Source organism: Heterodontus francisci, chromosome 10 (assembly GCF_036365525.1).
Source record: "Heterodontus francisci isolate sHetFra1 chromosome 10, sHetFra1.hap1, whole genome shotgun sequence".
Taxonomy (NCBI): Eukaryota; Metazoa; Chordata; class Chondrichthyes; order Heterodontiformes; family Heterodontidae; genus Heterodontus; species Heterodontus francisci.
The window spans coordinates 98392952-98417611 of NC_090380.1; the positions used below are offsets into that span (position 1 = coordinate 98392952).

Consider the following 24660-nt stretch of genomic DNA (forward strand, 5'->3'; position numbering starts at 1 on the left):
CCACATTGTCGGATTGATGCCAAGTTGTAGTATTGGCCTTGGAGAGAATGATACCTAGACTCCAAGCGTTAAATTACAAGGAGAGATTATACAAACTAGGCAGGTCTGGCAGCATCTGTGGAGACAGAAGCAGAGTTAACGTTAACTCTGCTTCTCTCTCCACAGATGCTGCCAGACCTGCTGAGTATTTCCAACATTTCTTGTTTTTATTTCAGATTTCCAGCATCTGCAGTATTCTGCTTTTACTATACCAACTAGGATTGCATTGTCTGGAATTTAGACCGTTAAGGGGTGATTTGATTGGAGTTTAAGATATTAAGGGGGACAGATAGGGCAGACAGAAACTATACAGTTGGTTAAGGAGTCTAGGACTAAGTGGACGCAGTCTAAAAATTAGAGCCAGACCTTTCAAGAGTGAAATTGGGGAACACTACACACAAAGAGTGTTAGAAATTTAGAACTCTCTTCCACAAAAAGCAATTGATGCTAGATCAGTTGGAAATTTTAAAGCTGAGATTGATAGGTTTTTGTTATCCACAGGTAATAAAGGACATGAGGCAAAGACAGGTACATGGAAATAAAAGCAAAATACTGCGGATGCTGGAAATCTGAAATAAAAACAAGAAATGCTGGAATCACTCAGCAGGTCTGGCAGCATCTGTGAAAAGAGAAGCAGAGTTAACGTTTCGGGTCAGTGACCCTTCTTCGGGACAGGTACATGGAGTTAGGTCACAGATCAGCCATGATCTTAATGAATGGCGGAACAGGCTCAAGGGGATACATGGTCTACTTCTGTTCCTATATTCTTAACTGTAGTCAGCACTGATTTCAAAAGGCAAGGTCATGCTTGACCATCTTATTGAATTTGTTGAACAGAAGGGTAGATAAGGGTAATGTAGTAAACCTAATAGATTTGGATTTTCAAGGGGCCTTTGATAAGGTATTGCATAGTAGACACATAACTAAAGTTAGATCAGAAGCATCCTTCTTTTCCTCTTCCATCGCCCTCCCAACATCTCCAACATCTCATCTCAGCATGTGCCGATTCCAATTAATGTTTTTTCTGATATCAAGCTATATTAACCTTGTATCATTCCTTGATGTCCATGTTTCAGCACTATACTCCACAGTAAACTCTTCAGTCTTTTCTTCGGTTCTCCAGTCAATACCTTTTTCTATTAAACGTGACTTTCTCCTTTGTGTACTGCTAACATTCAACTCCTTGGCACATCTGCTACCTTCGGTCATCAGACATCCCATACATTTAAATTGTCTCAGCTGATCCAACTGTTGCTCGTTATTTAAATATTCACTTTTTCCACATGTATTTCTAGAAATAGTCATAACTTTGGCCATGCCTGCATTGATCTTCATTCCATATGTCATTGCTGCAGCATTGAAGCTACTGAATAAAGACTGCAGACCATTCAAAGCAGTCAACAAATTTAACAGCTTTCATCAGCTGATATCTAACTTTCAATCGTTACTCTGTTTAAGCATTTCTCTTACCATTACTTCTCCATAAATGTTGAACATGGGTGACTAGCAGCATCCTCGCTGCATTCCTCTTCCAACCACACCGGGATCAGACTCTCCATCTGCTAGCCCAACATCTGCAGTTTGTTCTCTGTACAAAGCCTTTACTAGAATCTATCTTTCCAATCCACACCAATATTCTTTAGTATCTCCATTACTTTGATCCAGTTCACTACCAAAGGTCTTTGCAAAATCTACAAAAGCAAATGCACACGATGTCCTATTGTCCTCTAGAATAGTGCTCTCATTATCCCTACTGCCTCTCTTGTCCTCCATCCTCTGTGAAACCCAAATTCAGCTTTCCTAAGATATTTCTTGCAAGGAACCCGAGCATAATTTTTCAGACATATGGTATCAAACTAATGGTATGAAACACATTGCTAGCATTTAGTTTTTTGCTGATATGATTATTTTGATGACAGCACTCTGCCATTCCTCTTTCAAATATATGGCTTTACACACAATGAGTTTGTTTGTTACCTTTTCTCCCATGTGTTTAATTAATTCTGATGGAATCTCAATGCCTGCAGCCTTTCTATTCTTTAGCTCACTGACTGTAATCATTTCACACTCAAGAACTTAAGCATCAATACAATCAACTTCCACCTCTTCTTTCTTTCCCATTTAAAAGGTCAATCCCCATATGCCCTCTTTGCATACAATTCTTCATATTTCTCGGAACTCTTCTCTACTTCAATTAGGTCAGTCAATAGCTGTCCATCTCGATTTTTCCTTTAACTCTTATTTCCTATGTTTAAAAAAATCCATTCTCCTCAGTCTCTTACAACAAATCAGTTCTGCCTCTCCTATCAAACACTCCTCAAAACAAATTTCTCTCTCCTGAACTCTTTGTTCAATTTCCTGTATGTTTTTTGCCCTCCATTTCCTTTGCTTTTCACCAGCATTCCATTAGACACCCATAATTTCCTTTACTAGATTCACATAATAGCCATTCACTCGATGCCCATAATGCCATTTATCAGATTCACAGTTTGCCCAGCACTTTCCCTGATTGCTTCTTTCAGTTTGCACCAATCATTTACGCTTATTTGATATTTTCTTTTCCTTTATTTTCATTTTCTTTTCTGAACCTTAAGCCCAGCTTGGCCTTGCAACTCGTCCAAATTTTACTTTCTCTTATATGTACCATTTTTTACTCAAAGAAGCTTTGATCACATAAGCGCCGGGATAACTACGAGCATTCTTTACACTATTCAGCACCTGTTTCATCAATCTGACTGCTACATGCATTACCTGGAAATTTCACACTGGTAGAGCATGAATGCTCTTGTAGAGTTGTGTTCAGGTACTTGTTTACTATTCCTGGGCAAAGTAGAAAATGTCTTTTACCGTCTCCTTCCCTCGGCCCCAACCCCCAAAGCCAACCAGATAGTTCTTCAGACTGACACAAGAAGCTAAAACTTGGGAGAAAAGAGTTTCATTCCGAGCACTGACACCCAGGCAAAAAATTTCATATGATAGGTAGAACTTAGAAATTTGTTTTTTGTTTGGTCCTTTTTAAGTGTCAGCCACACCATCAGAAGTTAAATGGTTCAATTTATCCAACAGACACCATGCTAACATTAGAGATATAAATCCTATTTTGCATAATTCCTACAGGATCTCAGTTCCTAAGTCAGGTTCTTAAGACTATATCCAGACTAACTATAATAATGCATTTATCAGAAACACACTTTTGCCTCATGGATTTCTACAGGTAACTAATAATTGAATCTGCTACATTTTCATCTGTAAGCCACATCCAATTGTAAATACATTTAACTACTTCTGACATGACTTCTGTGCACAGCAGGAACTATGATTAAATGGTTCACTTGGTGCCACATATTATGCCTTTATAAGGAGTACTTGAGTCTAAGCAAAGCTATATGAATTGTGAAGCTCTGGTCTCTTTACCCAGTATTCCTGTTCACAAAATTAAGTGACATTTACTTCTCAATTTAGCCTCAATTGTCATTATAAATATATTGCCAAAAAAAAACATGAGCTTCAGCCATTAAGCAGTTGAGGCCAAACTACTGGACTACTTGCAACAAGATTGTCCCTGTGGACTATATAACAAAATTGCAAACCCATTCTGTATAATGGATTTTTTAAAACCTGGATTTAATGAATATTTGGGAACTCAATGATTTCCCCCTATTCAGGGATAAGTTACCCAATTTTAGCAATACTCTCCTGAGATGATGTTAAGTGCCATCCAGTCACTCAACAAAGTGAGGAAAAACTACAGGATCCCATGCTTCCTCAAGTTTTCTGGTTTCCTTTTACATTATCAGAATTGTACAAAGAAATCTCCAAGTGACCCCCTTTGCCATGTCTGGCATATGTAAGTTACTGAGGAAAGAGCAGTAAATAACTGCAGAATGCTAAAATTTTATTCACTTTATTACCATCCTGCTTCCAATTGTATTGCTGAAGAGAGCACAAGGATTTAAGAAATTAGGTTACCAATGTTTGCGATACACAACTGTTCCAAAAAGAGAATGATAAAACTTGGTATTTAACTGAAACTTTTTCACTTATTAGCATTACAATTTAAAATTGCACTTAGTTGATATACAAAGACTTTGACATTGCAAACATCAGAAATTATTTGAGCTTTAATGCTGAGAAATGAAAGGTCTTCATTTTATTTCTTAAAATTATACAAGATTCACATTGAAATGTTGTCTGACTAGCACAGCACTTTAAAATCTCTGGCATACTTGGAATATTCATTTGGAATTTTTATTTGCATGTTCTACGCGTTTTCCTAAAAATTCTGACAATATTTATGTGGTTCCATGTTAAAATCTGAAATACATTTGTTAATGTTAAAGTTTAGGTTGCATAAGGATTTTTTTTTACAACATAATAAAGGCTTGGTTTACAATTTACAGTGAAAGGAGTATAGGATATAACAATTAGATCTAACATGCATGCAAATACCTGTTAAACAAATATGATCATAAATAAAAACAAGAAATGCTGGAAATACGCAGCAGGTCTGGCAGCATCTGTTCTGATGAGCAGTCACTGACTTGAAACGTTAACGCTGCTTCTCTCTCCACAGATGCTGCCAGACCTGCTGAGTATTTCCAGCATTCTTGTTTTTATTTCAGATTTCCAGCATCTGCAGTATTTTGCTTTTATTTTAATATGATCACAACACTGACAAAGGCAATGATGAGTTAGCAAATACATTTTACACATGCTTCCCAGTTCATTAATACTCAACCAGTATACTACCTACAGAATAAATCATATTGTTCAGTAGTTTATTTGGCAAGACTCACCAGGTTATACTGTCAGTTGCATCATCATGATTAATGGCCACAATTCTACTGTCTAACCTAATCTCAAGGTGGTTACTCATTTTGCTGAAAAATTCATAATTATGATCTGTTTGCTACAATTCTAAATTTCAGATTTCACTAAATACAACTAAAATCTAATAACCTGACAATGACGATCATACTCAAATTTCATTGTTAAAAATGATAGGAGTTATTATAAGCAGATTGTAATTAATTAAGCGCCAAGACCAGACATTTTTAGACTGGGTGAGTTTGATTTTTTTTTAAGTAATAGAATGGGCGCTGAACCCACCACGACTTTAGAAAACAACAAATCTTTTAGTACTATTCTTGTAGCATTCGTTTACTCCTCATTTTCAATTAGCGCAAACAAAACAGCATGCTTAGGGGTTTCACAGTTCTGCTTTAAATGCTACTCAATGCATTTGATTAAAAAGACTGGCAAAAGGAGGTATCTACAACCCTTTGGGTTTCCATGCACTTAAAACTCTTGGCATTTGCACAAAAATGCCCAACGAAACATACAGAAATTACTCTTTACATCAAGTAACAACGTGAAAAAAAAACGAGGACCACCCGCTCCTTGCAGTGGTCCAAAAACACTTGTATCGGATTACATTTAATGTTCTCTGCTCCCTGGGCCCAATCCACCCTATAACCGAGAAGCTGGAAACGGGAAAAGAAGGCAAAGAGAAAAGGTCTAAATAAACCTTCAATTCACCACGTTTTACCCCTGCAATCCTCCTATAGCCCAAGGAGGACCAGGCAATTAGGAACAAAAATCACCGCGACGATAACATACAACAAATATCCTCATACCCTTGCCTAAAGTCCCCTCACCTCCTCCACTTTAATGTCCCTTACTTTTAATGTAGACAGAAAGCCAAACGAACAACGCTATAAAGGCAAAAATAAATATGCTTAAGGCTCAGCACCAATGAGTTACTACAATATATTAAAAAGAGACATGCTTGCAGTAACAGTGCCTGAAATATCAGAAGGCAGTAATCCCCTGGCTGCAGGCAAAGCCATTGCAAGGCAGTTACCTCATTTCGGAAAGGCTGGCGGAGAGTCGCTCTTCAGTAGCGGCTCACGGCCTCCCTGCCGTCTCTCTCTGAGGACAGGTTTCTTCCCGATCTGCCGTTACAGGGTGTAGGACAGACAGGAACCGCCCCCTCTCTGCCCGTTGCCTAGTGTCTGAATGTAACGCGCTCTCGCTCTCTTACCCCCCGCCCCCCACTCCTTGCGTTACTCGACGCGCTCCCGCACAACCGAACCCGAACAAACGGAAACGACGGAAAACCTCACTCTCTGATTGACAATCGTCTCACCTATCAGAGCGGGCGTTACCGCCCACCTCCGCGCGAAGTTGATCAATAGGACCGGCGCAAGGGCGGGCAACCTCTCGTGCTAAGTTTGGTTGTCTCGCCGCCGTGCGGAGCTCCGCCTCCCACCCAGGATCAACTATGCTTTCCATTCAACCTAACTTGTTTCGTTGAGCATGGCGGTGGCCCTGTTGATTGACAGCAATGTTGACCATAGATAAAGAGGATTTTCCGTCATGCAATGGAAATGGACGAATCAGGAGTGAGCATAAGGGCGGTGCTTTTGTTTTTGATGTGCTGTCAGGTTAGGGTGACTCAGTGACCATGGCGACACTGTGGCTGCACTCGGTGTTTAGGTTATAAATGAAAGGAGTTATTTAATTTCGCTTCATACTGCCGTTCCTCCCTCCTCTGTGTGATGAAAGCTCATCATTCCTGTGATATCAAGCAATTAGTAACGCTATACTTACTGTAGATTTAAAGCATTTATTTCAGAGATTAAAGAGTGTGGATGGAGTAAAATCACGGTAGTAAGTATGTTATTTCCCTATTTTTTCTTCTAGGTACAATGTATTCTGGTCATTTATTTGTTTCAAATTATTGTTGTAAAGTAACGTATTCTATAACAATTTATGTCAGCATGCGATTGCTAATGAAGCAATAATTGATATTCCCACCTTTGCTCAAGGGTTTGTCCTTTGGCCTTCACTTTCAAGATAATTGCTGCACACAACACACCACAAACTAGGATTTGTGAGTTAGTTTGCACGTGTAGGTTATTCCCATTCCTACATCTTAACTAATTAAGAATCAAAGCGGAAATAATTTATTTTTTAAAAACTGCTTATTTTAATTAAAAGCAAAATACTGTGGATACTGGAAATCTGAAATAAAAACAAGAAATGCTAGAAATATTCAGCAGGTCTGGCAGCATCTGTGGGGAGAGAAGCAGAGTTAATGTTTCAGGTCAGTGACCCTTCATTAGAACTGGCAAATATTAAAAATGTAAAAGGTTTTAAGCAAGTAAAGTCGGGGGGGTGGGGCAAGAGATAACAAAAGAGAAGGTGTTGATAGGACAAGGTCACAGAGAATAACTGACCAGAAGGTCATGGAGCAAAGGCAAATGGTATGTTAATGGTGTGCTGAAAGACAAAGCATTAGTACAGAGAGGGTATTAATGGACAGAAAACTGAGCAGCCTGGCCCCAAGCACAAACTGTAAACAAAACAATGGGTAGGTACAGTAGAAACAAACTAAACTAAAATAAAATAAACACAAAAAATAAAAAGGGCGGCACAGTGGCGCAGTGGTTAGCACCGCAGCCTCACAGCTCCAGCGACCCGGGTTCAATTCTGGGTACTGCCTGTGTGGAGTTTGCAAGTTCTCCCTGTGTCTGCGTGGGTTTTCTCCGGGTGCTCCGGTTTCCTCCCACAAGCCAAAAGACTTGCAGGTTGGTAGGTAAATTGGCCATTATAAATTGCCCCTAGTATAGGTAGGTGGTAGGGAAATATAGGGACAGGTGGGGATGTGGTAGGAATATGGGATTAGTGTAGGATTAGTATAAAGGGGTGGTTGATGGTCGGCACAGACTCGGTGGGCCGAAAGGGCCTGTTTCAGTGCTGTATCTCTTAAAAAAAAAAGAAAAAGAAAAAATAACTTAAAAATAAAAAGTGGGGGGGGGGGAAACCGCCATGCTCCAAAATTATTGAACTCATTGTTCAGTCCAGCAGGCCATAGCGTGCCTAATTGGTAAATGAGATGCTGTTCCTTGAGCTTGCGTTGATGTTCACTGGAACACTGCAGCAATCCCGGGACAGAGATGTAAGCATGAGAGCGCGGGGGGGTGGGTGGGGAGAGTTGAAATGGCCAGCAGCCGGAATCAATTGTGGTCATGCTTTCGGACTGAGCGGAGGTGTTCCGCAAAGCAGTCATCAAGTCTGCGTTTGGTCTCCCCAGTGTAGCGGAGACCACATTGGTGTGGTCGTGTCTAACAAATTTGATTGAATTTTTCGTGAAGGTGTCTAGATGTGTAGATGAGGGTAAAGCAATTGATGTAATCTACATGGACTTCAGTAAGGCTTTTGATAAAGGTCCCGCATGGGAGATTGGTTAAGAAGGTAAGAGCGCATGGGACCCAGGGTAATTAGGCAAATTGGATCCAAAATTGGCTTAGTGGAAGGAGGCAGAGGGTGATAGTTGAGGGTTGTTTTAGCGATTGGAGGCCTGTGACCAGTGGGGTACCGCAGGGATCGGTGCTGGGACCCTTGCTGTTTGTAGTGTACATTAATGATTTAGACATGAATATAGTATGTATAATTAGTAAATTTGCAGACGACATGAAAATTGGTGGTGTCGTAAATAGTGAGGAGGAAAGCCTTAGATTACAGGACGATATAGATGGGCAGAGCAGTGGGAGATGGAGTTTAATCCTGAGAAGTGTGAGCTGGCACTTTGGGAGAACTAACAAAGCAAGGGAATAGACAATGGATGGTAGGACCCTCGGGAGTACAGAGGGTCATAGGGACCTTTGGATGCTTGTCCATAGATCACTGAAGGCAGCAGCACAGGTAGATAAGGTGGTTCGAAAGGCATACGGGATACTAGCCTTTATTAGCCGAGGCATAGAATATAGGGAGGTTATGTTAGAACTGTATAAAATGCTGATTAGGCCACAGTTGGAGTAATGTGTACAGTTCTGGTCACCACACTACATATAGATTGCACTGGAGAGGGTGCAGAGGAGATTCACCAGGATGTTGCCTGGGCTGGAGCATTTCAGTAGTGAAGAGAGACTGGATAGGCTGGGGTTGTTTTCCTTGGAGTGGAGAAGGCTGAGGAGATATACAAAATTATGAGGGGCATTGATAGGATGGATAGGAGGGAACTTTTTCCCTTAGCGGAGGGGTCAATAACCAGGGGGCTTAGATTTAAGGTAAGGAGCAGGAGGTTTAGAGGGGAGTTGAGGAAAAAAAATTTCACCCGGAGAGTGGTTGGAATCTGGAACACACTGCCTGAAGAGGTGGTAGAGACAGGAACCCTCACAACATTTAAGAAGTATTTAGATGAGCACTTGAAATGCCATAGCATACAAGGCTCTGGGCCAAGTGTGGGAAAATGGGATTAGATCGGGTGGGTGCTTGATGGTCGGCGCAGGCGCTTTGGGCTGAAGGGCCCGTTTCTATGCTGTAAAACTCTATGACATTGTGAGCAGCGAATACAGTATATTAAATTGAAAGAAGTACAAGTAAATCGCTGCTTCACCTGAAAGGAGTGTTTGAGACCTTGAATAATGAGGAGAGAGGAGGTAAATGAGCAGGTATTACACCTCCTACGATTGCAGGGTAAGCTGCTGTGGGAAGGGGACGAGTTGGTGGGGTAATGGAGGAGTGGACCAGGGTGCTACGGAGGGAATGATCTCTTTGGAATGCTGACAGGGGAAGGGAGGGCAAGATGCGTTTGGTAGTGGCATCACGCTGAAGGCAGCGGATATGGCAGTGGATGATCCTTTGGATGTGGAGGCTGATGGGGTGGAAAGTGAGCACAAGGGGGAGCCCTGTTGCGGTTCTAGGAGGGAGGGGAAGGGGTGAGGGTAGAGGTGCAGGAAATGGGCCGGACACGGTTCAGGGCCCTGACAACCACAGTTGAATCCTCAGTTGAGGAAAAAGGAAGACACATCAGAAGCGCCATCATGAAAGGTAGCATCATCAGAGCAGATGCGTCACAGACAGAGAAACTGGGAGAATGGAATGGAGTCCTTGCAGGAGGCAGGGTGTGAAGAAGTGTAGTCGAGGTAGCTGTGGGAGTCAGTGGGCTTATAATGAATAATAGTAGACAACCTATCCCCAGAGATGGAGACAGAGAGTTGAGGAAGGGAAGGGAAATGTTGGAGATGGACCATGTGAAGGTGAGAGAAGGGCGGAAATTAGAAGCAAAGTTGATAAAGTTTTCCAGTTCCGGGTGGGAGCAGGAAACGGCACCAATACAGTCATCAGTGTACCAGAAAAAGAGTTGGGAGTGGTGGCCTGAGTAGGACTGGAACAAGGAATGTTCGACATATCCCACAAAAAGACAGGCATAACTAGGACTCATGCGGGTACCTTGTACTTGAAGGAAGTTGAAGGAGAAGTTGTTCAATGTGAGAACAAGTTCAGCCATGTGGAGGAGGGTGATGGTGGATGGGGACTGGTTGGGCCTCTGTTCAAGGAAGAAGCGGAGAGCCCTCAAACCGTCCTGGTGGGGGATGGAGGTGTAGAGAGATTGGGCGTCCATAGTGAAGAGGAGGTGGTTGGGGCCAGGAAACTGGAAATTGCCAAAATGACATAGGGCGTCAGAAGAGTCATGGATGTAGGTGGGAAGAGACTGGATGAGGGGAGAAAAGATAGAGTCACGATAGGAAGAAATAAGTTCAGTGGGGCAGGAACAGGCTGAAACAATGGGTCTGCCGGGACAGTCCTGTTTGTGGATTTTGGGAAGGAGGTAGTAGCGGGATCTCCGGCGTTGTAGGACTATGAGGTTGGAAGCTGTAGAGGGAAGATCTCCAGAGGAGATGAGGTCAGTGACAGTCCTGTGGACAGTCGCTTGATGTTTGGTGGTGAGGTCATGGTCCAGGAGGAAGTAGGAAGAAGTGTCAGAGTTGGTGCTGAGCCTCTGCACGCCAGACAACAACCGCACCACCCTTGTCTGCAGGTTTGATGACAATGTCGGTGTTAGACCTGAGAGAACGAAGTGCGGCAACTTCAGAGGGAGACAGGTTAGAGTGAGTGAGGGGGGCAGAGAAATTGAGAGGGCCGACGTCTCGCCAGCGTTTTCAATAAAAAGATCAAGAGCGGGTATGAAGCCAGAAGAAGGGGTCCAGGTAGAGGGAGAATGCTGGAGGCGGGTGAATGGGTCCGCTGATCGGGGGGATGACTCCTGGTCAAAGAAGTGAGCCCGGAGGTGGTGGAAGAAGAGCTCAACATCCTACCAAACGCGAAATTCATTGAGGTGGGGCGTAAGGGGATTTCTTTTTCTTTATTCATTCATGGGATGTGGGCATCACTGGCCAGGCCAGCATTTATTGCCCATCCCTAATTGCCCTTGAGAAGGTGTGCTTATTTTAATTGTTCACTTTCTGCATGTGGTGATGAAAGCATAAAATGTTGGTATGTTTATCCGTGATGGTGTGATTTACAAGGGGATTTATCTAGCCCAGATGAGTCTGTTTTTGGAGTACTGTGTTGGGTTTTCATCATCATGTTAAAGACGTAGAATTATTGGAGGAAGTGCAGAGGAGGGCTATAAGGCTGATTCGTGAATTTAGAGGTCTAAGGAATGACGAAAAATTGTTTACCTTTGTAACTTTCTGAAGAGAATGAGAGTGGACTTTGGCACAGATCTTCAAGCCATTCGTGGTAAGAAGAATTCAGATTTAAGAAAATTATTTTGTTCGTTACAGGATTTAAGAACTAGGGAACTCAACAGCTTGTGAAAAGAAAATTGGAAAATGTATTCAACTTTGTGAGCTAGATGGAATTGTAGAACAGAATATCTGTGGAGTTGGTGGAACAGAAAGAAGAAAGAATGACTTACATCTACTTAGCGCTTTTCACTATCTCAGGATATCTCAAAACACTTCATAGCCAATTCAACATTTCTGAATTGCAGTTAGGAACTGTGGCAGCCATTTACACACTATAAAGTCTCTCCAACAGAAATGAGATAATGAGCAGATAATCTGTTTTTAACGACATTGGTTGAGTGATAAATATTGGCCAGGATACTGGGAAGAACTCCAGTGTTTGAACATCATGTTTTTTTAAAAAAACCATGAGCCTAATTCTGTTATCAGCTGATATTCATTGACATCCCAGTTGCTGCTGAGGCTGCAATCAGCGATGCCATTTTTGACAGAAATTCTACAATATATCTCTTACTATTTTAAGTCAGGGTTATGGGGAACAGGCAGGAAAGTAGAGTTGAGGCAAAGATCTTATTGAATGGCAGAACAGGTTTTGGGACCCAAATGGCCTACTCCTGCTCCTATTTCTTATGTTCTTAAATGTATTAAGCATTTACCTATTCTAGCTTAGTTGGCTCCCTGCTTTGAATCAGTTGGTTCAATTTGTGGATTCAATGTCCTATTTGCCCTTTAAATTGCTGTTATGCACAATAAAAAAGCCACATATTGTCATTGTGCATGTACATTGACAAAGTGGTCTGTAATTTAGATTAATCTGTGCTTGAACCTGTGACTGGACTGTAAATGTACTAGCTCTGTTCTTTATCTTGGCAGTTACCCAGAAGAAACTATAGGTACTAACATAAATTGCAGTTAGGTGATAATTTAAATATCATAGTAATATAACAACCTCAGAATATTACAGTCCAGACTTAAAAGGTACGGTGAGAGTGATTGCCCTTGACATCAAGGCAGCATTTGACCGAGTATGGCATCAAGGAGCCCTAGCAAAACTGAAGTCAAAGGGAATTGGGGAAAACTGTCAGCTGGTTGGAGTCATACCTAGTGCAAAGGAAGATGGTTGTGGTTGTTCGAGGTCAATCATCTCGGCTCCAGGACATCACCGCAGGAGTTCCTCAGGGTAGTGTCCTCGGCCCAACCATCGTCAGCTGCTTTGTCAATGACCTTCCTTCCATCAAAAGGTCAGAAATGGGGATATTTGCTGATGATTGCACCATGTTCAGCACCATTCGCGACTCCTCAGATACTAAAGCAGTCCGTGCAGAAATGCAGCAAGATCTGGACAACATCCAGGTTTGGGCTGATAAGTGGCAAGTAACATTCGTGCCACACAAGTGCCAGGCAATGACCATCTCCATCAAGAGAGGATCTGACCATCTCCCCTTGACATTCAATAGCATTACCATCGCTGAATTTCCCCCACTACCAACATCCTGGGGGTTACCATTGACCAGAAACTGAATTGGAGTAGCACCATGGCTACAAGAGCAGGTCAGAGGCTAGGAATCCTGCGGCAAGTAACTCGCCTACTGACTCCCCACAGCCTGTCCTCCATCTCCAAGGCACAAGTTAAAAGTGTGATGGAATACTCTCCGTTTGTCTGGATGGGTAAAGCTCCAGCAACACTCCTGAAGCTCGACACCATCCAGGACAAAGTAGCCCGCTTGATTGGCTTCCTATCCACAAACATTCACTCCCTCCACCACCGACGCACAGCGGTAGCAGTGTGTACCATCTACAAGATGCACTGCAACAACGCACCAAGGTTCCTTATACAGCACCTTCCACACCCGCGACCTCCATCACCTAGAAAGACTAGGGCAGCAGATGCATGGGAACACCACCACCTGCAAGTTCCCCTCCAAGCCATACATCATCCTGATTTGGAACCAGGTACCCCACATGGACTGCAGTGGTTCAAGAAGGCAGCTCACCAATAACATCTCAAGGGCAATTGGGGATGGGCAATAAATGTTGGCCTAGCCAGCGACACCCACATCCCATGAACCGATTTTTTTTTTTAAATGAAGCTGCCGTCAGTTCATCTTAATCATACAGCAGCTGTTTTTGTTTTTGCAGCAGCCAATTCATTGTAATCCTTCAATAACTATTCTAATTTACAGTGGCCTGTATGTGAATTGTCACAGTGGTTACCAGGCTGCCTTTGTGTGCCTATAACAAAGATTGATTTTACAGTTTTTTATTTGTTCCCACAATTTTGTGTCTCTAGTTAAAATGGTGATTCACAGTACGCCGTAGTTCCATGGGTACTAGCACTTCTGTACCTCAACTTAAGTGGCTATTTTTCATGTATGTCTCAACATGACTCCAGCTAATTAATCAATTGTGGTCACAGAACCATTTCCAAGCCCAATCTTGTTTTCACCCAATGTCTACAGATTCCCACTTTCTAGCACTAAATACCATGAGTAGAGGCTGGGGGCTGCGGTCTCCAGTCTTGATTCCCATACGAGATGCTGTTATACAAAAATGCTAGGGTCCCAGGCTCCAAATATCTTAAAGCGTGAAATTTAATCATGAGTGATGAACGACATGGCAATGAGTTCTTAGCTGCCTCCCCTTGTAATATTTAGCAATTCTGCAGTAATTCTGTAGAATACATAAAAATGGAAAATGCTTGAAATCTTCAGGCCAGGCAACATCTGCGGAGAGGAAGAAAGGCTCGCATTTATATCGCGCCTTTCATGACCGCAGGACATCCTAAGTGCTTTACAGCCAATAAAGTACTTTTGAAGTGCAGTCACTGTTGTTGGAAATGCAACAACCAATTTGTGCAATATGATCCTGACCAGATTATCTGTTTTTGTGATCCTGGTTGAGGAAAGAAATATTGGCCAGGACATCAGGGAATACTCCCCTGCTCTTCTTTGAAATAGTGCCTTGGTTTTTTTGAATGCAGATGGGGCATTAGTTTAACATCTCATCCGAAATACAGCACCTTCGATAGTGCAGTACTCCCATCAGTACTGCGCTGGTGTGTCAGCCTTAATTTTTGTGCTCTGGTACTGGAGTGGGGCTTGAACTGACAACCTTCTGACTCAGACGTGAGTGCCACCAACTGAGCCACGGCTGACAGAGAAACAGTGTTAATGTTTCAGGTCAATAACCTTTCATCATCGACCTGAAACGTTAACTTGGTTTCTCTCTCCACAGATGCTACCTGACCTGCTGAGTATTTTCAGCATCTTCTGTTTTTATTTCAAATTACCAGCATCAGCAGTATTTTCCTTTGGTCTGTAAAATATATGTCTTGTTTAAACTCCGATTGCAGAATACCCACTTGTTGCTGCACCATTGTCATTTTCTATTCCACACCCTTATAACTTCCTTTAACACGGCAGCTAATTGAGTTGCAATTCCTGCTGCTTTACCAGCACTTTGTTCTGTAGGGTCCATCCACGAAGAATGAGGTTGACACTGTCCGAACAAATTACTGCTAGGAAAGAAAGGACTGAAAACTGAAAGATAATAAAGTCTCTTTTGCAAGGTAGAAATGGCTTGATTAACCTTCAGTTTTCAGTTCTGAGGAAGGGTTTGGCACTCTGTCTTTTCTCTTTACAGGAGTTGACTGAGCTGCTGTGAAGTTCTAGAATTTTCTGTGTTCTTTTTGTTTATTGCTTCCAGCAAAGCATCCTTCATTATTATCATCAGGGGGTGACGGCGACGTAGTGGTAACGTTGCTAGAGTAGTAACCCAGAGCTGGGGTTTTAATCTCACTATGGCAAATGGTGGAATTTGAATTCAATTAATAAATCTGGAATTTGAAAAAAAGCTGGTCTGGTGGTGACCATGACACCATTGTTGATTGTTGTAAAAACCCATCTGGTTCACTAATGTCCTTTAGGGAAGGAAATCTGCTGTCCTTACCTGGTCTAGCATAGACTCTAGACCCACAGCAATGTGGTTGATTCTTAAATGCCCTCTGAAATGGCCTAGCAAGCCATTCAGTTGTATCAAACCAATGCAAAGCCTAAGGAAAGAAATGAAACTGGACGGACCACCCAGAAACGACAACAGCAAACCCTGCCCTGTTGATCCTGCAAAGTCCCCCTCACTAACATTTGGGGGCTTGTGCCACAAATGGGAGATGAGTCAAGCAACAGACTGACATAGCCATACTCACGGAATCATACCATGTAGACAGTCATCATCCTTGAAAATGTCTTGTACCAGCAGCAGGAAAGACCCACCAGATGTGGCGGCGCCACAGTGGTATATAGTCAGGAGGGAGTTGCCTTGGGAGTGCTGAGCATTGACTCCGGACACCATGATGTCTCATGGCATCAGGTCAAACATGAGCAAGGAAACCTTCTGATGATTACCACCTACTGCCCCGCCCCCCCACCGCCCCAGTCCCCTTGGCTGATGAATTAGTGCTTCTCTATGTTGAACACCAATTGGAAGAAACACTGAGGGGCACAAAATGTACTCTGGGTGGGGGACTTCAATGACTATCACCAAGAGTGGCTTGGTAGCACCACAACTGACCGAACAGGCTGCGTTCCAAAGGACATAGCTGCTAGACTGGGTCTGCAGCAGGTGTTGAGGGAACCAACAAGAGAGTAAAACCTACTTGACCTCGTCCTCACCAGTCTACCTACCGCCGATGCATCTGTCCATGACGGTATTTGTAGGAGTGACCACCGCACAGTCCTTGTGCAGTTGAAGTCCTGTTTTTACACTGAGGGTACCCTCAGTGTTGTGTGGCACTCATCTCCTCTCCATCTTCATCTTTGGCCTCTTTGTCTCGAGAGACAATGCATAAGCGCCTGGAGGTGGTCAGTGGTTTGTGAAGCAGCGCCTGGAGTGGCTATAAAGGCCGATTCTAGAGTGGCAGACTCTTCCACAGGTGCTGCAGATAAAATTGATTGACATGGCTGTTACACAGTTGGCTCTCTCCTTGCGCTTCTGTCTTTTTTCCTGCCAACTGCTAAGTCTCTTCGACTTGCCACGCTTTAGCCCCGCCTTTATGGTTGCCCGCCAGCTCTGGCGATCGCTGGCAACTGACTCCCACAACTTGTGATCAATGTCACAGGACTTCATGTCGCGTTTGCAGACGTCTTTAAAGCGGAGACAAGGACGGCCGGTGGGTCTGATACCAGTGACGAGCTCGTTGTACAATGTGTCCTTGGGGATCCTGCCATCTTCCATGCGGCTCACATGGCCAAGCCATCTCGGGCGCCGCTGGCTTAGTAGGGTGTATATGCTGGGGATGTTGGCTGCCTCGAGGACTTCAGTGTTGGAGATACGGTCCTGCCACCTGATGCCAAGGATTCTCCGGAGGCAGCGAAGATGGAATGAATTGCGACGTCGTTCTTGGCTGACGTACGTTGTCCAGGCCTCGCTGCCGTAGAGCAAGGTACTGAGGACACACTTGGACTTTTGTGTTCCGTGTCAGTGCACCATTTTCCCACACTCTCTTGGCCAGTCTGGACATAGCAGTGGAAACCTTTCCCATGCGCTTGTTGATTTCTGCATCGAGAGACAGGTTACTGGTGATAGTTGAGCCTAGGTAGGTGAACTCTTGAACCACTTCCAGAGTGTGGTCGCCGATATTTATGGATGGGGCATTTGTGACGTTCTGTCCCATGATGTTCGTTTTCTTGAGGCCGATGGTTAGGCCAAATTCGTTGCAGGCAGCCGCAATCCTGTTGATGAGTCTCTGCAGACACTCTTCAGTGTGAAATGTTAATGCAGCATCGTCAGCAAAGAGGAGTTCCCTGATGAGGACTTTCCGTCCTTTGGTCTTCACTCTAAGACAGGCAAGGTTGAACAACCTGCCACCTGATCTTGTGTGGAGGAAAATTCCTTCTTCTGAAGACTTGAACACACGAGAGAGCAGCTGGGAGAAGAAGATCCCAAACAGTGTAGGTGCGAGAACACAACCCTGTTTCACGCCACTCAGGATAGGAAAGGGGTCTGATGAGGCACCACTATGCTGAATTGTGCCTTTCATATTGTCATGGGATGAGGTGATGATACTTAGTAGCTCTGGTGGACATCCAATCTTTTCTAGTAGTCTGAAGAGACCATGTCTGCTGACAAGGTGTGGCACTACCACCGTGCTAAATGGGCTAGATTTTGAACAGATCTAGCAATGCAAAACTGGACATCCATGAGGCGCTGTGGGTCATCAGCAGAAGCAGAGTTGTATTCAACCACAATCTGTAACCTTATGGCTCAGCATATTCACCACTCTACCATTACCGTCAAGCTGGGGAGCCAACCTTGGCTCAATGAATAGTGCAGGAGGCCATGCCAGGAACAGCATGCGGCATACCCCAAAATGAGGTGTCAGCCTAGTGAAGCTACAACACAGCACTACTTGCATGCCAAACCGCAGAAGCAACATGCAATACACTAGGCTAAGCAATCCCACAACCAACGGATCAGATCTAAGCTGCACTCCTGCCAAATCCAATCATGAATGGTGGTGGACAATTAAATAACAGGAGGGGAAGGCTCCATAAATATTCCCATCCTCAATGATGGGGGAGCCTGGCACATCAGTGCAAAAGACAAGGCTGAAGTATTTGCATCCATCTTCAGCCAGAAGTGCTGAATGGATGATCCATCTCTGCCTCCTCTTGAGGTCCCCAGCATCACAGATGCCAGTCTTCAGCCAATCTGATTCACTCCACATGATATCATGAAATGGCTGAAGGCACTGGATACTGCAAAGGCTATGGGCCCTGACAACATTCCAGCAATAGTACTGAAGACATGTGCTCCACAACTAGCCGCGCCCCTAGCCAAGCTGTTCCAGTACAGCTACAATACTGGCATCTACCCATCATTATGGAAAATTGCCTAAGTATGTCCTGTACACAAAAAACAGGACAAATCAAATCTGGCCAATTACCACTCTATCAGTGCACTCCAGATCATCAGCAAAGTGTTGGAAGTACTATCAAGCAACACTTGCTCAGCAACAACCTGATCAGTGACGCTCAGTTTGGCTTCCGCCAGGGTCGCTCGGCTCCTGACCTCATTACAGCCTTGGTCCAAGCATGGACAAAAGAGATGAACTCGAGGTGAGGTGAGAGTGACTGCCCTGGACATCATGGCAGCATTTGACCGAATATGACTTCAAGAATCTCTCGCAAAACTGGAGTCAATGGGAATCGGGGAAAACTCTCCGCTGGTTGGAGTCATACCTAGCACAAAGAAAGATGTTGCAGTTGTTGGAGGTCAGTCATCTCTGTTCCAAGATATCACTGCAGGAGATCATCAGAGTAATGTCCTAGGCCCAACCATCTTCAGCTGACCTGGACAAGATCCAGGCTTGGTCTGATGTGTGGCGCAAATGTTACTCGCTACTTAAGTGCCATGCAACGACCATCTCAAACAAGAGAGAATCTAACCATCTCTCTTTGATGTTCAGTGGCATTACAATCGCTGAGTCCCCCACTATCAACATCCTGGGGGTTACCATTGACTAGAACTGAATTGGACCAGCCACATAAATGCTGTGGCTACAAGAGCAGGCCAGAGGCTGGGAATTCTGTGGCGAGTATCTCACCTCCTGATTCCCCAAAGCCTGTCCTTCATCTATAAGGCACATGTCAGGAGTGTGATGGAATACAAACAAGCAATGCTGGAAATACTCAGCAGGTCTGGCAGCATCTGTGGAGTGCGAAGCAGAGTTAACGTTTCAGGTCAGTGACCCTTCATCACCACCTCCTCAAGGGCAATTGGGGATGGGCAATAAATGCTGGCCTAGCCAGTGGCGCCCACATCCCCCTAACGAATAAATAAAAAAATCATTAAATATATGTTCTACTATGCAAATGATTAAGAAGCTTGCAAAGTGGCAGTATCAGTTTTGAATCGCAATCAACTCCTGAAAATTATGCATCCAGCAGGGACCGGTTATTTTAAACCAATAAAATAGAACTGGAAGCACTCTTGGAGAAATGAAAGCCTAATAAAAATCTATGAGATTGACTTCCAAAGTGATCTTTAAAGATTAATAAATATATTTTCAGACCGGATCCAGCTGTGCCCTGCCATTACTCCTCTAAACATTGGAATCAGCGTGGGCATTGTAGTTTGTGCTAGAAATCTCCAGCCTCCTGGATGGTATTGTACTTATGGAACTTGTCTTTTTGTTTACTAGAGCTGTGTTGACCTTTTTTGTGTTTGGTCTAAAACTTAGCAATACTTGTGCCTCCATAACAGTTTTTCTTTTATATCCTTCACCCCAAAATGTGGTGACTCATGTTGGGTATAGTTTCACTAGTGATATCAGTCTCCCTGATGCATCATCAAAGTGACCATTGTTTGTGTGTGACTATACAGTGCAAATTGGCAGGTAGTTTTACCACAATAGGCTTCATAACCTGGACATGTTGACTTCCAGCATTATTCATACGCACGCTACAGTGGAACAATAGTGAAAAGAATGCTGGCTCATTTATTTTGTCTGCACTGTCCTGGCTATGATCAGTTCCCTAAGCATAGACCAGGAATTAAGTCTGAGCTTGAAATGTCTTGTAGTTGATTCATTATTATACCATATGGAGCACAATACACTTTTAAAAACATGCTTCAACTTCTCTAATGGTTATGTAGCTAAATGCCACAGGTGTTTTGAGACTGAGAACTAGGGAGATACCAGATTTTATTTGCCATGTTGGCTGATTTTAGTTACGTAATAGTGTGGCTACAATAATTGATTTTCAACATAGCTGAGCATGAAGTAGGAAAGTAAATCACATCTCGTGAACTGTATCTGGACGTTTTCTGGAAGTGTGTGTGTTTTGGGCTCAGCTCTGATCAAAAGTGACAATATCATTAATTCCACAAGGAGTAGAATGAGTAAGTAAATCCAAAGTCATACCCTACAAATGCCACACCTTTTTGGCAGATGGGTGCTAAAAGGAATATGATTATGCCTTCTACAGTTGTCATTCCTTGACCAGCTCTTTTGGGCAACAAACAGTTAATTATGTCCCAATTATAGGCCTACTGGCTTGTAAACAAGAGGATAGAGAATCCACTCAGTACACAGGCTACTAAATCTTACTCCGCTTGCAGCAGGAAGATACTACTGAATTCTCATACAACAAGGTTACCCCAAAATAAATATGCGCATGAGATTATTTGTTGAATGCCAGTCTGAACTGGTAATATCTGGACTCTGCATGGAGTTGGATAAATAACAAGCAATCTGATTACCTTAGTGGAGAATCATTCAGCAGAACCTTCTACAAGTAGCATGTGATAATGTCTCCATGACTCCAGACATTAGGTTACAAAAAGCCTTGGCCCCCAAGGAATGGTTGTCCTGTTTTATATTTGAATGTGTACAATTGTCTCAAACCTTCAATGTGTATAGTCTACTTCTGATAACTTGAAGTTGTCTTCTGTACTAAAACATTTTAATTATCCAATATTTTGAATTAAACAATGTAAATAACATTTTGGGAATTCGGTACTTAAATTGAGTTAGCAGAAAATTTCAATTTAACTTTGAATTAAGAGTAGACTATCCCTAACTGCCACAAGAACAGTTCAGTAAAAATGTGGAACTTCATGTCCCATTTGCAAAAAAAGTATGTAATTTTATATTTAATTTTGCTTTTAAAGCTCAAGATGAAGGGGCTGTATGGCCAGTTGGCTGAAACTAATGAAGACATAAAGTTTCTGTTTCAAGACAAGGTTAGTGTCATACTCAAGAAATTCTGTCCTGGTGTGACCACATAGGAACAGAAGTAGGCCATTATTTATAGGCACATGGTTAACAAAACATTTTTCTTTATTTTTTAGGAAACACTTCCTAGTGTAAGTGACCATTATGTCAAATTACAGGTTAAAGTTTGTGCTTTCAGTCCTGTGAATACAAAGGTAAGTCTACTTTATTATAAGCATATATGCATTTGGGTAAATAAGATGAATGTAAGTCATTTGCTGGAACTGGAGCAAGCTCTATTTTGTTTAAACATGGTTTCCTGTTGAAGTTCATCATTTAGCCTTTACTATTTTTTCCACTCTTTTCCTTTATTTTTGCGCCATCATAGCTTTTATTTATCATTTTGCTTCTGTTTGTAAGTTTTGTTATCTCCCCCTTGTTACGACCGAGGTGGGAGAAGTGCACTGTTTTTTCTTGTTCCACTTCTCCATAGGTCACAACATATATTTAAATGTTTACCCAGTTACCAAAACGGTCAATCATAGCCTCTATTGTTATCACAGAGTAAAATACACTAACCAGGTTTCTTTAATAAACAACAAAATTATCATTTATTATAAAACAAGATTTAACCAGTAACGAAGCAAAGCATTAGCACATAGATTGAAATATGAAAGTTCCCTTTAACCTTAGCTCCTCACTTTCTCACACACACACACACACTATCCGAAAAATAGAGATTTTCTCTTTAGAGCTTTGTTACAAAAAAAAGATAGAAAAGTATACTTTGGCCCAATACTTGCTAATTCTTGAAGGAAAAAAGAAGATATGGAAAGATGTCAGTTGTCCCTTTTTGGTTTGGTGTCCCAAATACGCGTAGACGGCTGTCACTGGGATCTCTCTAGAACAGTTCTTTTCCGGCAACGTTGAACATCAGTTGGGCAGGTTTTCCTGGAAAAATGCGGCAACAGGGGTTTCTCGCAGGCCTTTCAGGAGGACTGCAGCATAAATTTCACTATTTCTTCCACTTGCTTCTGAGAGCTTCTCAAAGACATTGAAAAGCTGGTAGGCTTTTCAAAGAAATGGAAAAAGACTGAGCTGGGGTTTTGTCCTTGGCAGGTCGATTTTTTTTTTTTAAATTCCTTTCAGAACACTGTCCAAACCCCAACTGACTGTTTTTGGTTTTGCTTTGTACAATCTCAATCGTCAAGCCTCCTGACTCTGATAAATCTTGGCCTGCCACTTCTCTGTAAACATCTTACCCAAGTCAAAAAGCCCCTTCTGGGTATTTATCTGAAGAGAGTGACTTCCAGTGAGGGTTGTTTACAAACCAAGTCCAAAAGACCTTCTGATGTCCTCTTTTCGATGACCCAGTGAAAAAAAATCCATGGAATCTTCTTCAATTTTCCCAAATAAAACAATATCCATAATTATAAAATACATGTGCCCTCAAAAAAAACTTAACAAAAAATATAGAAGCAGCCTCATAACACCATTAATATTTTGAACTTGTCCTTGTATCACATTAATTAGTCAAAAGAACAGACTGGAAACTGGCTTCCAGACCTCTAGTCCCTACAGCATATGTGAGCGCAGCCTTTAGTAACTAGCTATCCAGTTTCTCCTTGCTCGCTTTGGGGAAGCAATTGGGCATTTCCACCATGACATGATTAATAACTTGCCAGGAAGGGCATTGTGGATTTGATTGAGATTGGAGCTCCAGTACCCTCTAATCCTACATTATTTTCTACATTCTATGTTTGTCTTATTGACACTTCTACTCATTTCATTCCTTGGGTTTTTGAATGAAAAACTATTTCAAGGTTATCAGCAAAGTCATCGGGAGCCAAGAGTGGCTACTGGCAGCGTGATGACTTTTTTTTCACAGAAGGTACAAGCATTCCAGCTCTGAAATGAGCGATGCATTCAGGATGCTCACAAAATTGTTTCAAGATTTTCTTTGCCATGGAGATGAAGAAAGAGTTGCCTGAGGCCAGGTGTTAGACCAATGATCCAATGGAATTGTGAGCTCTACTGGGAGGAGGAGGGAGGGGGTGCGCATAAACTACTGAAATGGTCACTTGAAAAATAATTAAGTATTTTATAGCTGCAGTAGTGTTTCATTACAAGGATCTGTGCCCTGTCATGTCAGTGTTTCTTCCCGGGCTTGTTTTTGAAACTATTTAAGTCACCAATTTGCCGACAATATTTTTCTATGTCCAAAATGCCTAGCTGTTCGTTATTTTTGAAAATCAAATGTATGTCTCTTTTCCTATTTACTGAACAGTATTTTAAAACCCATAATTACACTCAGTGTAAGGTGACTAACTTAATATCAATAAATACCCACTTGTATTAATGAATTGTGCCAAGTTAATGAACCAATTTGGGGGAAAACTCATCAAGATCAGAGAAGATTACATTCTTTGCATATGGCTAAATATTTTAGAGACAAAACAATCAAAATGTCTGTTTGGTTGCATGTTATTTAGGAATTCAATACTGAAATTCAAGCTGGTTTAACACCAGATCAAAATTCTTGAGTAAAAAAACAAAAGCATAATTGCACCTTCTCCCCAAAATCCAGAAGGAGAATGTGGAGCCCAGCTAAGAGGGCCAATGGCAGACTGAGCCCTTATTCCACAATCCAGTGACAAGAAAAAAAACAAATTACTCCAAACCTTAAACTAACCTCGCTGTCAGCACAAAAAAAATCTTAATCCAACAATGCACTCCTTAAACATGTGTAATTAATAGTACAAAGTGCTTTATAATGTATAAATATCTGACTGTAAAATTTTCAATATGCAATTTAGAGGGACGGAGGCATCAAATCCTGACCTGTGTCTTAGTCGTTAAAAATTCATTTTATATTTAGCTACTGATGGAACTAAAATTGCAGGAAGATTTCTTACCAATTGGAAGAGAAGTTGCTGGAGTGGTTCTTGAGGGTAAGTGTCTGTGATTTGGTTTTGATGTAAAATAGTTTAAGTTCAATAAATGTCAACTTTTCTTCTTTAAACCTAAGAAAGCCTGTTTGTGCTGGTTTCTTTGCCTTATAATTGGAAAGCGGTCAACAAGGATTCACCGAGGGGGAGCTAAAAACAATGTGTTTAAAATTAAACCCTGTTACAGTAAGACCAGGTGAAGGGTAAAAGAGAATCCTAGACCTCTTTCTTACCTGGTCACAACAGAAATTTGGTTGCTACCATCGTGGATTTTACCCATAGACAAATGAGAGAAATTGGAAGTGAAGTCAAATTGCTCCCAATCAAAAAAGAGCAAGATTTCAATACAGGTTTTCTTGTAGTTGTGTGTGCTTTAATACTAACATGACTGCAAATGAAGCTAGTAGCTCTCCAAACC

General features: G+C 42.3%; 2 protein-coding genes across 8 annotated transcripts in view; one reads left to right on the plus strand and one right to left on the minus strand.

Annotated features, from left to right (window-relative positions):
* Window positions 1-6111, minus strand: part of itsn1 (intersectin 1 (SH3 domain protein)) — a 237636-nt gene extending 231525 nt beyond the window's left edge. For 4 of the 5 annotated variants that reach the window (XM_068041136.1, XM_068041137.1, XM_068041133.1 and 1 more), the window contains exon 1: window positions 5903-6111. The gene's annotated coding sequence lies outside the window, so the exon portion shown is untranslated. The remainder of the gene's footprint in view (window positions 1-5902) is intronic. The other variant, XM_068041138.1, reaches the window with a different exon arrangement.
* A 375-nt stretch (window positions 6112-6486) lies between these two features.
* Window positions 6487-24660, plus strand: part of cryzl1 (crystallin, zeta (quinone reductase)-like 1) — a 69072-nt gene continuing 50898 nt past the window's right edge. For 2 of the 3 annotated variants that reach the window (XM_068041140.1, XM_068041142.1), the window contains exons 1-4: window positions 6487-6711; window positions 21252-21323; window positions 21432-21509; window positions 24173-24245. In XM_068041140.1, coding sequence (XP_067897241.1) covers window positions 21258-21323; window positions 21432-21509; window positions 24173-24245 — 217 coding nt within the window. In that variant the 5' untranslated portion in view covers window positions 6487-6711; window positions 21252-21257. Of the gene's footprint in view, window positions 6716-21251; window positions 21324-21431; window positions 21510-24172; window positions 24246-24660 lie in introns of all 3 variants that reach the window. The other variant, XM_068041141.1, reaches the window with a different exon arrangement.